The sequence below is a fragment of the Oreochromis niloticus genome, linkage group LG20 (assembly GCF_001858045.2).
Source record: "Oreochromis niloticus isolate F11D_XX linkage group LG20, O_niloticus_UMD_NMBU, whole genome shotgun sequence".
In the NCBI taxonomy this organism is placed as follows: domain Eukaryota; kingdom Metazoa; phylum Chordata; class Actinopteri; order Cichliformes; family Cichlidae; genus Oreochromis; species Oreochromis niloticus.
The window spans coordinates 2550201-2567048 of NC_031984.2; the positions used below are offsets into that span (position 1 = coordinate 2550201).

At 43.9% G+C, this 16848-nt stretch overlaps 1 protein-coding gene across 1 annotated transcript in view; it reads left to right on the forward strand.

Moving 5' to 3' along the window:
- Nucleotides 1-1978: 1978 nt before the first annotated feature.
- Nucleotides 1979-16848, forward strand: part of LOC109196069 (C-type lectin lectoxin-Enh2-like) — a 30481-nt gene continuing 15611 nt past the window's right edge. Inside the window, exons 1-2 of the mRNA XM_019349264.2 lie at nucleotides 1979-2217; nucleotides 2588-2682. Coding sequence (XP_019204809.1) covers nucleotides 1980-2217; nucleotides 2588-2682 — 333 coding nt within the window. The 5' untranslated portion in view covers nucleotide 1979. The remainder of the gene's footprint in view (nucleotides 2218-2587; nucleotides 2683-16848) is intronic.

Sequence of the window (16848 nt, forward strand, 5' to 3'; positions counted from 1 at the left end):
GAAAAACAGGACTCTCTGGACCGGGAACAGAGTGTATAAATTCTAGGGGAGTTGCCACAACTGAAGAAACCTTGGTCTTAGAGAGAGCTGGCTGTGATCCATAAACAGTATCTGAAAGGCTCAGCTCAGCCAAAAAGCCAGTCTCTTTATTTACATTGTGGGAAACACTGACCTGAGTCTCTAATTTCTCAGGCAGGTAAACATAAAACCCAGTCATATGATCTGCTGGCTCAGAAACATAAAAAATACCTTTATCAATGTCCAGTTTGGAGAACTGTTTGGGCCACACTTCCTCCGGTGACAGGGAATGGGATAGAGCCTTTCTTTCAGAGACACTTGCTGCCAGAAACTCGATGGTCGGTTGCGTTGTGTGTCTGGTGACAGCCTCAATGGAGGACACTGAACAACATCTACCATTCAGAACCATGATAACAGAGTTCGGCTGATTGGAGCTGGCTCGGACCTGGCTTATCGAAGAACAAAGAAAGTTGTTACAGCTGTTCAAAACCCCACAAGGCTGGCCAAAATGATTGATGATGGGCAACCCGTGAGTACTCAGATTGTGTTTACTGAACGCCATATGGGAAGATCTTGGAGAAGCTCACGGCCTTGCAAAGGGAAATAGATAGACCTGTTGACCAGTGATGGAGATTAAGAACAACTGCGAAGTTGGTGCAATTGTCCGCACTAATCCAAACAATCATCTCCCTCACTCATGGAGCTCCAGAACAACAAATTCTTGGCCCTGATAACAGGACCAAGGTTACTCTCTTTGACCCTATCCTTCAAGAACACCTGCGTGGGTTGAAGGACTGTTGACTTTTGGTTAACTGGGTGAAAGGACACTCTCTCAAGCTGAACACAGGCTACACACGCACACATACGCATGTACACTGACACAGATGCACACTCACTCCCTCTCCCATTCCAAACACCTCCGATGCTTACCCCCCATCCGAATCATACGGCAGGTCAGCTGGACTGTGCAGAGATACCACGACCCAATGCTGTTGTCTACATTGCCTTACTCTAACCCTACTCACCCACCCCTGTTGCTTGTCACGTGTTTTCATGGTGTTACGGTGTGAAGATTCATGTGCTAGTGTGCTGAGGAGTTTTTCTGTTCTCAGACTGATCCCCTGTCAGGAGCTCAGTCTGAGTAGAGTTCTCTTCTTTCTCCTCCACTCCCCTATTGTGTTGTACATTTCATTGTTTTTCTTTATGCTACCTATTCTGACCTGTCTCCCCAATGTGATGTTTGTTTAATATATGTATGGTTTCGCTGCAGGCAACTGCAGGTGACAAATAAAGACTTCATCATTATTATCATCATCGTCAAATGCTGTTTGACCAAAATCCAAAGAAATAGCATTGCACCTGATGACCTGATAATCACCCAGTTTACACTGAAATCAAAATGTATGACTCTAAAGTATAAAAATACCATTTTAGTTTCAAGGTTTTTTATGAAACAATTTAGATCACTAGTTTATGTCACAACACAGTTCAATTGTTCCTTGCAGCGAGCCTGGATTGGACTGTACGATGATGTGAACAGCTGGAGGTGGTCGATGTCGAACACAGATTTCTACAAAAACAGTGAGGCTGAGTTTAGAAATTGGGCACCTGGACAACCAGACAATTGGAACAGCAAAGAACACTGCACTTTTATACGTGACACTGGATTTTGGGATGATGCAAGTTGTGACAGTGTCCTTCGCACACTCTGCTCTGATGTCAGAGGTGAGGATTTTAATTCATGCAGAACCCTAAAACAAAATTGTTCAAGTTCTAGACTCCCACCAGTTGTCCAGATAATGTTTTTGGATTTTACATTTAAATATGTCTTGTTCTCACTTCACTTTGGTCATTTTCCAGGACTGAATATGACATTTGTCTTCATCAACAATTCCATAACATGGATGGAGGCCCAGAGCTACTGCAGAGCTAATTATACAGACCTGGCCAGTGTGACAAACATGTCAGAGAACCAGAAGGCAAAGGAGTTGGTACCTGCAGGACAAAAGGTCTGGATCGGCCTTTTCAGAGACTCCTGGAAGTGGACGGATGGAAGTAACTCCTCATTTAGACACTGGAATACAAATGAACCCAATAATTATGTCAAAAATGAAACTTGTGTGGCAGCAAACTTTGGATCAGCTGGACGATGGGAGGACTGGAACTGTGACCGGATGACAGCATTTGTTTGCTACAGTGGTAAGTTCTGATTCATGTATCTTTTAGTTTTTGAATTTGGATGCAATTTTTTCAAATGGAGACAAGGATGCTCCCATCCACCTCTGGTCCTCACAGACTGTACTCCAGGCTGCTGTTTAACATTACAGACAGCATGTTTTTATGACAAAGGTCAATACAGTTAGCTTAGCTTAATATAAGAAAGTAAAAACACAAGCGCTTTAGTACAGTGTTGTGAAACTTATGTTGCTTCATTTCTGACATAGCATATGCACCGTGTATTTACCCTGTGAACGGTCAGGGCAGCAACAACAAAGCGCTACTGTACTGAGCACATGTTACTTATTTACCTTTACAATTAAATCCTTACATTTCTTCATTATTTACAAAGATCCTGCTTACAAGCAAGTGGTGAGGCTGAGAATGGAGAAAAACAACAATCAGGATCTGAATGACCCTGCAGTGATGGCAGCCATGCTGGAACAGGTAATTATACAACTTTTTTAAAAACACATTACAGACAGTCATGATCTCAGTGCAGGGGTAAAACTAGTTCTGGCTCTCCAATGAGAGACATATCAGGATGCACTCACAAGTAATTAGTTTAAAGCAGCCGCATCTTTGGTCCCACTCACCTCTTTACTGCTTTTGCCCCTCAGTTTTATGTTCACCTGATACTGAGGGTTTTCGGGGGGAGGTGTGAATAAACACTGACTAGCAGTTGGTTGCTTATCCCACAACTGCCCTTCTGCTGGGTGCCGGGGGCCCTGTCTTTGGGTTGGGTTGGCTCTTCTTTTATTGCACATATTACACAGAACACATTTTTTCACAGTAATCCACTAAAGTAAACTAACTCAAAAAACAAAATGTCAGGAGATGGACCCGGAGGTCGAGGTACAAAAGTCCATCACAAAACAGTTCTGGAGGTCAACCCGGAGGTTGGCAGCGCAAAAGTCCATAATTATATAACTCCGGGGCTCGACCCATGGGCCGACAGCACAGAAATCCATGATAAGTCAGTTCGGGAGGCCTACTGCGGAGCCATCGGCGGTGACGAAACGGTTGAGGAGTCCGGCTGCATGGAAAACAGCGGCAACACCGTTCAGGAGGCCACCCATGACGGTGAAGATTATCAGCCGATGGCCTCAAAAGTGGCTGGCGAGGGGGCTTGGGGTTCGGGGGTGCTTCGTCTCCGTGATGGGGCTCTGGCTGGGCCTTGGGGGCTTCGGTCCTCGTCGGTGTGTCGCCGAGGTTGTGGGCGGGTGGGTGCACGGGGGCTCAGCCCTGGCGCAGGGGCCTCTGGTGCATCGACCTAACTGGGGGACTCTTCAACTGGCAGGGAGGTTGTTCCATCCTTGCAGAAGTCCACTCTGCAGGTGGGGGAGAGACACAGGAGAGGTGGAGAATAAACCTAACCTGGGTGTCTGTTGTCTTGTGTAGTCTGGAGATGATTGAATGTTGGGGTGGGTATAGTTTCCTCTGCGGTGGGGTGGGGTGGGCTTCCCCAGGTCCTGTGGGGCTTAGCGGTGCTGCTGCCATAGGCCCCGATCTGGATGGGCCTGGGCTCCCTTGCCTTGGTGGGTACTAGAGGACGGGGGTGCCTACTGGGGTCAGCCGGGGAGCTGGCCCTAAGGAGGGGCATCTTGCCCCTCCCTTCTTTTCCTCCCCATCCCCGGCTGCCTCCCTCTTCCCGCTCCACCACACCCACCCACACAGGTAGGGCCTTGGGGTGCGGGTGTGTCACCAGGGTGCAGGGGAGGCATCCCCCCCCCCTCTGTCCCCTTCTGGCCACCTGTGCCTCAATTTTATTTCACAACTTAGACATCCACATTATTCACACTCTCATAACACACACACACACATATATATATATATAGGGCCTTGAGGGTGACCACGTTAACGGCGTTCAGAGGACGGTCTGTGTATTCAACCCTACCTCTGGCGCCGGTGCCCACCTCTCAATTTTAAATCCATGTAGACATTGAGGGTTCTCGGGAGGGGCCGTGCTAACACCTGCTGCTCTCTGGCAGCAGCACCATGCCCTCCCTTGTTTTAAATGCACTTTAGAACAACACGCAGCAACACTACACGTGAGCGGGAGGAGGGAGGTATGGGGTCTTCACACACCCCCGTTCTCTACTAGCCATCGGGGCGGGGGCTGGGAGGAGGTGTTGGCTGTCCGATTGGCCTCCCTGCTGCTGCGGAGCCTGGGGCAGTCTGCTTGCCTCCACCCCGGGGGAAAGGGTCACATCTCTTGGGTCTGGGTGCCGTTTCCCCCTCTTGGGGCGAGGGTACCTGGACCCAGGGCATAGAGTATGTTTGGGGAGTATGATTGTGTGTACATGTCCATGTATGTCTATCCCTACGTTGGGTGAGTGCTGAATGTTTGTATATGTGTGCATGAGGGTGGGAAAGCATGTTTATGTCTGTGTGTGCCTGTTTGTCTGTGTCTATATGTCAGGTCGGGTCTTAGACTCCACCTCCCTGGGTACTCCCAGGCCCTCCAAGTGTGGAGGCCTATCTCCCCTCACCACACTCCCTGCTGGTAACTGATGCCCTCAGGGGTTGGTGCATTGGTGGTTCTTGGTGTCCGGGGCTGGGCGCTCAGGTATGCACCAGCTCACTCCCGGTGGCTACTTGGCGGGGCCTGGTGCCTGTCGCTCGGTCAGGCCTCTTCCGGGGCAAAAGGGGGCCCTCGGGCCTCCGGCCTCGGGGCCTGCAACTCGGTTCACTCTGGCACAGCTGGCTGCCGGCAGAGCCGGCGGGCACGCCGGTGCAGCCCCCTCTGGCTTCTGCTCCGTGGCTACTGGGTGAACCCCTCGTCTGGGGATCTCCTCAGCCCTTCCCAGGAAGGTGGCACGGATGCCCCTCTGGTGGTACTCCTTCATGCCCTGGGGGACGGGGCTATGGGCCTCCACACCCTCTAGCAGACCGTTACATGGGGAAACCTTTTGTATACAAGCGCGTTGATCCACACAGGTGTGCACACGGGTGTTCACTGTTTGTAGACATAAACTACACCTTTCTTAGCTGCTACTTCAAAGCACATTGTGCGCTGTCTGTCCTGCGTGCTGCACAACAACTTTCAATATTTAGTATTTACTGCTGTTCACACTCAGCTAGATTAACGTGATGGTGTTGTGTTTAGTATGTTGCTTTGTTTTTGTTTGGTTTTTTTTGCTTGTCTTCTCTTCTTTTTCTCTCAACAGGTGATCCAGGAGATTTTTTTTTTCTTTCTCTTTGTCTTTGTAAGTGCCCTTTCTCACTGTCCCTTTTCCCTTCTGTTTTTCTTTTCCTTCCTCTCTTTCTTTCTCCCTTTCCTATCCCCCAGTCATGTCTGTCCCATCTGTAACAACTGAAAATAAAATAAATAATAACAACAAAGTTTGATCAAATGGACCAATACGGCAACGCCATGATGATCCATTTGGCAAAACAAATCCATTTGGTATCCTTGTTGGTCTTCAGACAACAATTCTGACGGCTTAAGAACCAAATGGGACAGAGAAAAAAAAAAAAGAAAAAGTGGCTGGCGACAGTTTGGTGCTGGACGTGGACGTGACTTGACTTGCCAGGCATGGGAGCCACGAATGGTGGAATTGCAGGTGACAGTGTAGCAGGGCCAGAAGAGGCGGAGACCTCTGGCTGCCACTGCCACGTGGAGTCCGTCAGCTCCTGGGCTCGGAGTGTCTCTCTGGCCTGGACCAGACTGTGGACCAGCTCCGAAGCCAATGGGACCTGCAACAAATCTGGATTGCCTTGAAGAATAGCCTCCATGGCGCTTAATCCCACCATCTTCACCCATATGTCCGAGGCGCCATAAATGCGCCTCCACAGGCTCATGAGGCGAGCGACATCCCTCTCCCGAGCAGCATCCGATCCATATGGGTACATATTGTGTCATGCCGGTGTGTTTGAGAAATGCCCAAATGCAGACACTCAGAGAGGAACTGCAGTCTTAAACAAAAGCAAGCTGTTTATTGTGGTGGGTAGACTTGAACATAAAACTCGAGCAAAGGCAAAACAGGAGCAACAATTAAACTGAAACCTAAATGGGAAAAACTAAAAAACTGTGAAAACTGTTACAAGACTGTAGAACTATGAATCAGCTATAATGAATGTGACGACTTTGATGATGACTATGAATACTATGACAAGACGTGGAGGGAAAACAGACAACCTGACGCTGAAGAAAGGAAGACAGAGGACAGGAGGTGGGGTACCCCGGAATTAACTGGAGTAGATCGTGATCTGTGAGTGAGTAATTGAACAAACTGTAAGCGGCTAGAGAGATAATAGGTAAACCAGGTGAGTACTGTACCATTGATGCCAATAGATGCTATTTAGATTGGAGGGATCTGAACCATTCTTTTTCAGTATTGATGGGTTATTATTGCAGTTTTAAGAGAAGAAGGAACAGAACCAGATATAAGAAAGGAGTGTACGATATTAGCAATCAGTGGGGCAAAAGACGGGAATGAGACTTTAACAAGATTAGTCAGCAGTGGATCAAGTTTACACGATGATGACTTTAACATAGCAATTATGGAAGATAGCTGAGTTATTGTAGGAAGTTCAAATTTAGATAGAGAGGATGACAGCTGAGTAGGACAAAAAAATGCAGATAGAACAACTGACCATATCACAGGACAGTGTTGGTGAAGATTCTCAATCTTGGTCCAAAAAAAAGTCCATAAATTTGTTGCAAACTGCAGCAGAGTGTGTATGTATGGCAAAGATATCTGAAGGTTTAACAATATTGTGTAATGTAGAAAACAAAGTGCGAGTGTTTCCTTCAGCGGATTCAATAATAGAAGTGTAGTAGGCAGATTTAACATGATGAATAGCTTCTTTATAAGGTTGCATGTGACTGAGATACATGTCCTTATGAATAGTAAGTCCTGTTTTCCTGAAGCGATGTTCCAGGCGGTAGGGCTGTGCGATATGACCAAAATCTCATATCCCGATATAAGACATCTATCGTCCAATAACGATATAAATCACAAAAATTTTACATTTTCTGAAAATTCTGTGAATCTCGGGCAGCTCGACTGGCGTGAAGTGTTTCCAGCTGGGCGTCGTGTTCCTGGAGTCGAATGTTTAAACCGATGCATGATACTATACATTTTTAGACATAAGTTATAATGGCCGCCGTTTTCTTTGTGAGTATTTATTACACAGCGTGCTGCAGGGAAAAGCCTGTTCTAACGTTTGAGTCCAAGGTTTATTTTTTAGCACCTGACGGCTCTTTTTTGCTTCTCATCTGTAAATACTCTGCATACTATTTCACGTGATTCAGTTTATTTTGAAAAGTCTCAACAGGATCTTGAGCTTTATTGTGAAAGGTTTATGTGGAAAATAAACAAGCGGACACGCGATGGTTTTACCGTTGTTGTTGCTAACAACAACGCATAAAAACAGGCGCTTGTCCGGCCGTAGTGTGGTTATATTAAATATAAGAGAAAGAGAGAACTTTAAGAAATTAATATAGCCACTACAGTGACCATCAAAACGATGAAAAATATTGCCGTAAACAGTTTATTTTACGACACCACGAAACAAACGATAGCGTAAAATGAAACGATAGATGTTTTTATATCGTTATATCGAACAGCCCTACCAGGCGGCGTCCAGTAGCTGTAACTTGGCAAAGTTCAGAGGACTACCATGGGGCTGAGCGAGAGAAAGGAAGGGTTCGAGTTTTCTGGGGAGCCAAAGTATCTAAGAGGTTGATAAGTCCGTTGTTATAGTGAGATACCAGGTTGTCTATTGAAGCTGAGGCATCAATGGTAGGTAAATTATTTATGCCCCTAATATGTCTAAAAGTAATTGAGCGGTTTTGTTTATTTTTGTACAGTGGGAGACTAACACTGAATAAAACTAATTTATGGTCTGAAAAAGGCATGTCCAATACAGCACAGTTCTTTGGGGTGACACCAGAACAGCAAACAAGATCCAAAATATGTCCTTTGGAGTGTGTGAGAATGTCCATATATTGGTGAAAGGCAAAATTGTCGAGACAGGATATAAACTCTCTTGTGGCTGAATTTGATGTGCTGTCCATGTTGATGTTAAAATTGCCCAGCAGTAGCATATTTGGAGATAAGAGTAGGATTTCAGCGAGCAGCATGTTTCTGGTCCCACTCATACAAAGGGCCACAGACTGGATGTTGTTTTCTCCCTGGGCTTAAATATACATGATGTATGTGTGGAGGATGTCCATGTGAGTGACCATAGCTGCATATTTTTTTAATTTGTCATTTTACTTGGATCCTTCACCTCCTAAACTTATGATCCAAAGGTGGATTATAAACCAGGATGCTGCTAGAAGGTTCTCTGCCATGTTTGACCCTCGCATGGCTCATAATGACGTTGATTCAATTATTTTGTCTTTTTTTTTTCCAATCAATCTTTATTTATAAAGCACTTTTCATACAAAAAAAAAACAAAACTGTAGCACAAAGTGCTTTTAACAATCAATGTAAATCTATTTTAGAAACAGTGGCACCTCTGAATCAAAGTGTTCATTCTTCACATTTCTGTCCCTGGATAAATGAAAATATTCAAAATTTTAGGAGATATCGTCGCAAATTAGATCGTTTATGGAAGACTTCCAAGCTTGAGGTTCATAGGGTACATCTCAAGGAATCAATTTTCTCACTTAACGACATGATAAAAAATGCCAGAACTGAATATTTTGCTAATTTAATAGCTTCAAAAAAGAACAATCCCAAAGTGTTGTTTGATACAATTAAGAATATTGTCTCTCCTTATATTCCTCATGTACCATGTACTAAATCTGACTGTAATTAATTTTTGAACTTTTCTGTTAATAAGGTCACTGCCATCAGGTCTAATATTTCTCCATCATCCTCCCAGCATCACACTGACACTTTGCTTACTTCTGATACCTGGTCCTCTTTTACTCCTGTTACCTTACAGGACATCAGTGCTCTGCTTGGTCATATGAAACTGACTTCAAGCCACCTTGATGTACTTCCTCCTTCATTTTTTATTAGTGTGTTTGCTCTATAAACATTTATCCTCTCTCTCTCTGTCACTCTTGGGGAGGTACTTCAAGTCCTTGAAGCGAGGAACCAAAGCTATGTAAAGCGTGTGTTCTCAATGATATTAACAGGTCTGCAGTTTGTTGCAATCCACTTGGCAATTCTGTCAGTCAATATGTCCGAGGTAGACTTACTGAGTCCCCGATGCTCTGTGAGTGGTTTGTCGCAAGCTGGGTGACGCATTAGCCAAAGTCCGAGCAGCATACCCGACTAACGTATGCTTTGCGTCAATGTGATATTAAAGCTAGAAGTGCTTTGGTGAAAAGAAAACTCCCACAATGTGCATAATACTTAATGTCGGTCGACTGTTTTAATACTCAAATTTCCCATCGAGAGGGCCAATGTGCGTTTATTATCTTCCAAATTGAGTTGATTGGTTCAGCTGCCCGTCACCAGATCAACTGCCTATTTGCGCATGTGCGAGGGTAACTCTACTTGGACAAACTGCCTGAAATGCGTTGACAGAAACATTTCAGGGATTTTGAGTCATTCTGGACTCCAGATGCGTTAATAGGGTTAAAAATTGTAATCTGGTTGACTGTGATGGCGGATTAATTTGCGTTAGGGTTTAATTTTGACAGCACTAATTAAATGACAATTTCCTCCAGTTAAATACACATAAAACAGAAACTTTGATTATTGCTCCTGATCACATGCTCTCAGAAATTCAGCAGCATATCAGCTTTTTAGACCCTTCATTTCAGTCGAGTCGAGAAAATTAGGTGTTATAGTTGACAGTTCAATGTCTCTTGAGAAACACTCTAAACAACTGGCACAGAACTGTTTTTATCATTTAAGAAACATTTCTAAACTCAGACTACTGGTGTCAAACACAGAACTTGAGATGATTCTTCATGCTTTTGTCTCTTCTCGTTTGGATTAGTGTAACTGTCTTTTTACTTGTCTCAACAAATCAGCTCTGGATCGCCTTAAGACTTTTAACTGGCACAAACAAGAGGTCACACATTGCTCCAGTTGTGGCTTCTCTTCATTGGCTGCCAGTAAATTTTAGGGTTCATTTTAAAATTTTAGTTGCAACTTTTAGAGCTCTGCATGGTGAAGCTCCCCAGTACATCTCTGACCTGTTGAAACCTCGTGCTTCATCCCGAGCACTTGGATCTTTAGATCAGAGGTCACTGTTGGTCCCACGTACTAGGTTCAAAATACGTGGGGATCAGGCTTTTCAGGCACCTAGGCTGTCTGCCGTTGTCTTTACGCTGTGCAGACTCCACTCACTCACTTAAAAAGCAGCTGAAGACATTTTTAGACAAACAAGCTTTTAAATAATTTTTTCACTGGTTTATATTATTTTATATGTATTTCTGGTTTTATTGTGAAGCACTTTGTGATTTTTATCTGTGAAATGTGCTATGTAAATAAATTTTACTTACTTACTTACTTTAAGGTCCATGTCTGATGTCAGTGTTTCTAGTTTTGCTTGTCTCGTCCTGCCTAATTATGACCAGCTGTGTTCGCCTTCTGTGTCTCATTCCCCTCGTTATCCCTCTGTGTATTTAAGCCCTGTGTTCCTCTTTGTCAGTGTCGCGATCTCCCTCATACATGTCTGTGTGTTCTCTGTCTGCCAAGTTTAGTTTGTGCTGCATATTTAAGATTAGTTTTTCTCGTCTCCAGCATTAAAGCTGCCATTTTGACTTTAAGTTTTGCTGCTCCTGTATTGAGTCTGCATTTTGGGTCCTTTCCTGCCTCCCTGCACACAGACCATGACATCTAGAGAAACCTTCCTAGGGAGGCATGGAAAAGAAATTGGGTGGCAAAATCAAAGCCTTCTTTAAAAAGACATGCAGGTGTTACATATGGTTAAAATGATTCAAATGCAGTCAGTATGCATGTTTCATATAAATAGTCTTTAACGTAATTATTTTCTGTAGCCCATATAATTAAACATTTCAGTTACATAAAACATGAATTTTGATTTGATGTACTGTATAGCTTGTATAATAAATATGTAGCCCAATAAGTATAAAATCCAGAAAGCTACACAACATGGGGTGTGTTGGGTTGTTTTGTTAGAAATAATCAAATTGTAAAATACTTTAACACATTGTCAGAAATCTGTGCTGTCATGAACAAAAACTTAAACCTAATATTTCATGATTTGTTGGAATAATCCTAAGGTCCAACATATAATTAACCATTTTTGAAGACTTTTGATTTTACATTTGTATTTCACGTTCAAATTTTATTTATTTTTTACATTGCCTTGCTTGGTATCATTCTTTTCAGCTCAACCTCACGTCTGAATTATTATTATTTTTTCTTTAAATTATTATTATTATTATTATTATTATTATTATTATTATTATTATTATTATTATTATTATTATAATATATTTTTTTTTTTTTTTTTTAAACTGTTAAAAACCGTAGACATGTTTAGTAAATGCTTTTTATAACTTCAAATGCAAATATAAATTGTATATTTTGAAAAGTTATCCACAAATTTTGTAAACTAAACCGAAGCAGTAGCTGCATGCGCTCTGGTGAAATGGCCTGACAAGGTACGTACTGACATGGTCAAGGGGAACCTCCATTAAGGGTAATGGGCGCAAAGGCTCCTTCGGGACGGCCGGTGGTCCAGATTAACTGGCGTTGGTCGAACAGATGTGGGGTAGACTTGCGTTTCAGGAGCCGCTCCCGACAAACCAGCAAATAAACACCAAATATTTCATCTGTGACATTTGTGAGGTTACCCCAAACACACTCCGTCAGTCTTGCTGCTGTTGAACAGCGAAATGTTTAAAAATGTCACGAGTTTACCTGCCGATATTCTCCTGCACGAGGCGATCGCAAAAACGGCAAACAATTAACACCACGCCGATGCTGTTCACAGGACAGCAAGAGTAAAGGATCAGAATCTTGTCTTCGTTATTGTTCCCCTCGTACTTGTTATTAGTCTGATTTCAGCGTTTTCGCTTCACAACTAAAGCGTGCAGTTTACTTTGTGTACACTCAAATGGAGTCGAGTCAACTAGCGCCACCTGTGGCCAGGTGCCATAGCCTACAGCCAGATTTACTTGTGACACACATCTGCACCTGCTTCGATGACCACATTGAGTAGAGGCTGAGTGGCTGCACTTCCACTCGTGCATTCAAATCTACCCACAAACACATTGAAAGATGCAATGTCGATTGTCAAGAATAAAACCAGTCATTAAGCAAAGACAACAGGGATCATTTTCTGTTTATTCAGTATGCACAACATTTGTAGTCGCCGTCTGCACAGGGGAAGTCCACGCACACTGTGTGGTGGTACTACTTTCCAGAGAAGGTGCATTAAATCTGCAAGAAAAATGAGATTGTCACAGTCATTCATCTAAAGTCAGGATGTTGAGTGAAGCGACTAAACATGTTTAAATGTGTCGATACTGCAGATGTCTGTGCAAAAGTCTTTTCTGTGGGTCACTCGATGTTTTCATGCATCCTTTAGGTGCTCCAGTGTCTTTAAAGTGCAAACGCATGCAGGTTAGCTGAACTATAATTTTTCTGCTGGTGCATCAAAGTGACATGTCACCCAGTGATGTTGAAGTAACCCATTCAGAGTGCTTCAGGCTTAAGTATTGATTTGGTTATCTTACCCACTCATCGGTTTCTGCACCACAGCTTCTCTCACCACAGGCACGGCATAGCTGGGAAAGGTCATCTGAAAATATGTCACAATGAGGATATACACATGAATATTTTAAATGGAGACCCAAATGCCACTTCTTGGGTACACCTGAGTTTTGGAACAGAGAGAGAGCTATGTCCAGTCTGAGCACGCAACCCCCTCCTCGTAAACAGGGTAGCATATTGTTGTCCCCGATAGGATTTGTTCTGCAAGCTGACAATTTTCTATTAATTAGAATCTGTTTATTCAGGCACAATACACCATGAGCATTTTACCTACCTTGCATACAAAGACACCACAGGATGTAATGTCCTGCTGTTAGGATGGGCGACAGTTGAGCATGTCCATTTGCCAATAGCTGGATATTTCCTCCTAACCAGAGCTCTGTACAAAACGGGTACTACAGTTACTGATCTTCACTCATTGCAATAGCCTCATGTCATGTAATTCACATGTACAAGTTAATAGAAATGACTTCTGTGGTTAACATTAGCCCTTTTTGCTCACCTTGTTCTTGTTACATCCCGGCACTTTTTCCATTTGTGCTTGTGTTGCCCCAAATGGGTCAAAGATGACCTGCATCTCTTAGTCTCTCATGGTTGTGTATGAGCCAAGTGTTGTCTTACAATGAGTGTCTGTTGTCGCAGACTCCCCCAGCTGCCACATCATACTTTAGCAGATCCAGCTACAAAGTGAAGATCTAGAAATTAAATTATAAATGGTCTTAAATGAGAGTTTAATTTTCAATGCCAACTCCCCTTTCTGAAACCTTTTGTGGACCCCTGCCAAACTGATGTAATCAAATATGAATCGATAATTAATGCAGCATTTTTCCGCCCCACCAGTGTCAAATAGGCATTTATTATCTAGAAGCACAAACATTCGTCATTTCCTTCCAATAAGGTGACCACTTAGTTGGAAAACATTTAAATACCTCACTTTCCAACTTTTCCAGGGGCCAAGTCTGCAATGTTTTCGGAAAATAACTTGTATGGCCCAATGTTTGACTACAGCACCTTTCCCTTTTCTCCAGCCCAGATTTTTGTTATTACTGTGAAGACATTATTGTCAGGCACGTGTCAGACACATTAGCTGTTCATTGTCTGCTTACTCATCATTTTCTGGGTCACAGCAAGACTGCACCGCTGATGGCCCCTCACGGGCAGGCGCTGACGAGGAGGATAGTTTTCAGGTGGGAAAACTATCCTCCTCCTCCCCTTTTTGCTTTTCTCCTGCGAATTTTGTCTTGGCTGCTTTTTACATTTTTGTTCACTTCAGCGTATACCACCTCCTGGGATTTTAGGCCCTCACACGGCTCTTCGTTGGAAATGATGTTAGAGACCTTTTTTTTTTTTTTTTTTTTTTTTTTTTTTTGAGGAATCTGAAATTTGTTAGCATGCATAAGACAAATATCCTAAACAGCCAGTTATGTGACATAGTTACAGCACAAAATATAAATGACAGTACTGTACCTCTGGATTGTGCCATTTAATTTTTCCACAAGGCCATTGGTTTGGGGATGATATGGTGAGCAGAGGCTTCTTTTGATGCCCAGGGTCTCACACAAGCCATAGTTGACCTTGAAAAGGTCATCACAGCTGCAATTACATATTTGCTTGATTTATTAATACCTTACCTTGTTGCAAAACTCTGAACCCTCGGTTGTGTCTTTCCTCCTCGGTTTCACTGGATTGAAATGCTAGCTTTCTACAGTCGCTGCTTATCAACGGGCACTGTATTTGTAACTTCTAAAAACTTCTAAAACGGCAAACAGGACTTTGGTTAAGAAGAGGACAACCAACATTCTACCAATTCTATCAACCAGAGTGTTTCGGGCTGCGCTCCCTAACCGGGAGATAACTAGCAAGTTTACGGTAGCATTAGCTACCAGCAGCTGCTAGCTCGCCAGTTAAATAAAAGAAGAAATGACCCCTGGACTGGAAAGGCTGGTTAAGACAAATATTTTATTGGAGTTCCACAAATAACACAAACTAAAAACAGTATGCCACCCAAGAAAGGCCCAACACCAGAGGAGGTCGAGGACATAAATAGAATAGAATTCAACTTTATTGTCATTGCGCATGTCACAGGTACAGGGCAACGAAATGCAGTTTGCATCCATCCAGAAAGTGCTTTAGTCGTGATATATATTAGCAATAATAGAGATGTGTAAGTATATTACAGAAATGGGTCTATTATGGTATGTTATAATGTACACAGTGTGAAGTATGTTATGAATATTCTATAACTATGTATGTACAGGCTGTAGTGAGTACAAGCTATGAACAGGATCTGAGATATACAGTTATACAGAAATGTGAACTATGTAAGTTATAAACAGTTGTGGGATTAAAAATTATCATATGTACAGAATGATTATTTACACAGAACTATACAGTAGTAAAGTGTGTGTGTGTGTGTGTGTGTGTGTGTGTGTGTGTGTGTGTGTTCAGTCCATGAGTTTAACAGCTGTGGGGAAGAAGCTGTTCCGGTACCTGGTGGTCTTAGTCCGGAGGCTCCTGTAGCGCCTCCCAGAGGGCAGGAGGGTGAAGAGTCTATGTGATGGGTGACTGGGGTCTCTGATGATTTTCCCAGCCCTTTTCAGACACTGCTTCCTGTAGATGTCCTTTATGGCAGGAAGTGGTGCTCCGGCGATGCGCTGGGCAGTTTTCACGACCCTCTGCAACGCCTTCCGGTCAATCAATCAATCAAAGCTTTATTCGTCACATGCAGGTTGCCCTGCAGTGAAATGGGACCCCCCCCCCCCGACCTTACACATACAACACAGACATTACATGGGGATACCGGTCGGAGATTGGTAGCATTAGAGAAAAACATTGAAATGTACATTACAATGGGAAAGTACAAGAGGAAAAAAAGAGACCCCTACTCATGCTGTGCTTCCATGGTAGGACAGCATGAGAACAGGAAACAAAAAAAACTCCTCTGCACAAAAAAGCACATGAATGTCCACAGCACAACATTATGAAGGACATGACAAGCCACAGGGTTGGGTGGGGGGTGAGGAGTTATCCGAAGCGAACACAGCAGCCGCCCTGCACAGCGCTATCATTCCAGCGCGGCACATAGACCCGCCGTGTTCCCCCGCAGGAAACAAGCATCGAAGGCGTTTGGAAAGGGAGGGGGATCAGTGTTTGCTTATCAGTGTATGTGTGTCCATAGTTCAGTGGAGACAGTGTCCTTCGCCCTGCCAGGCTAAGTAAACAGTCTACCAGCCAACCCAGGTGGCCTTGCATGGGATGGGAAGGAACAGTCTCAACATAGTCGTTATCAGGGATTGTTTAGATCGGCTCCAGCCTTGAGCCCGCAGCTGGCGCCGGAAGGGTAGTCATATTATGATTGCGATTGTCTTCCAACAACTCATGAGAATTTTGAGCTGTTTCTTTTAGCACTCCGACACTGGTCCCTCCATCACCCGTTGGATAGTTGCGAGTTTTTCCATGATGTTATTTACCTTCAATTCCATGATCTTGTCATTCTTTTGCTCACAGATCAGATTCTGAGACCTCGCGACCGCAGCCAACTGATCCGTGATGTATGCCAACTTCCGCCCATAGTTGTTGATTTGAGCGGATTCTTCCCTGATGTGTCCCAATATCCGCTCAGATGTTATTCTGAGTATTCACTGCAGCCGCAATTGCCTCCAAGCTCTTGACCACGTCCCCGTCTGTGAGCCTTTTCTGAAAACCCGCACCTCGTCCCGTCAATTCAATCTCAGCGGGCAGCTTTGTGGCAGTTTGGACAGCCGGTTCCGCTTTCTTAATTCTCTGATAAGCCAGGGCCAAGCCAGCTCCGATCAGCAAGAACCCTGTTATCATGGTTCCGAATAGGTAGATATCTTCAGCGTCCTCGATCGACAGTCCCGCCAGGCACACGATCCTCCAAGTCTGCCACCCGTCCATCATGTATCCGGCAGGGAAGGTCCCTCCAGGGCAC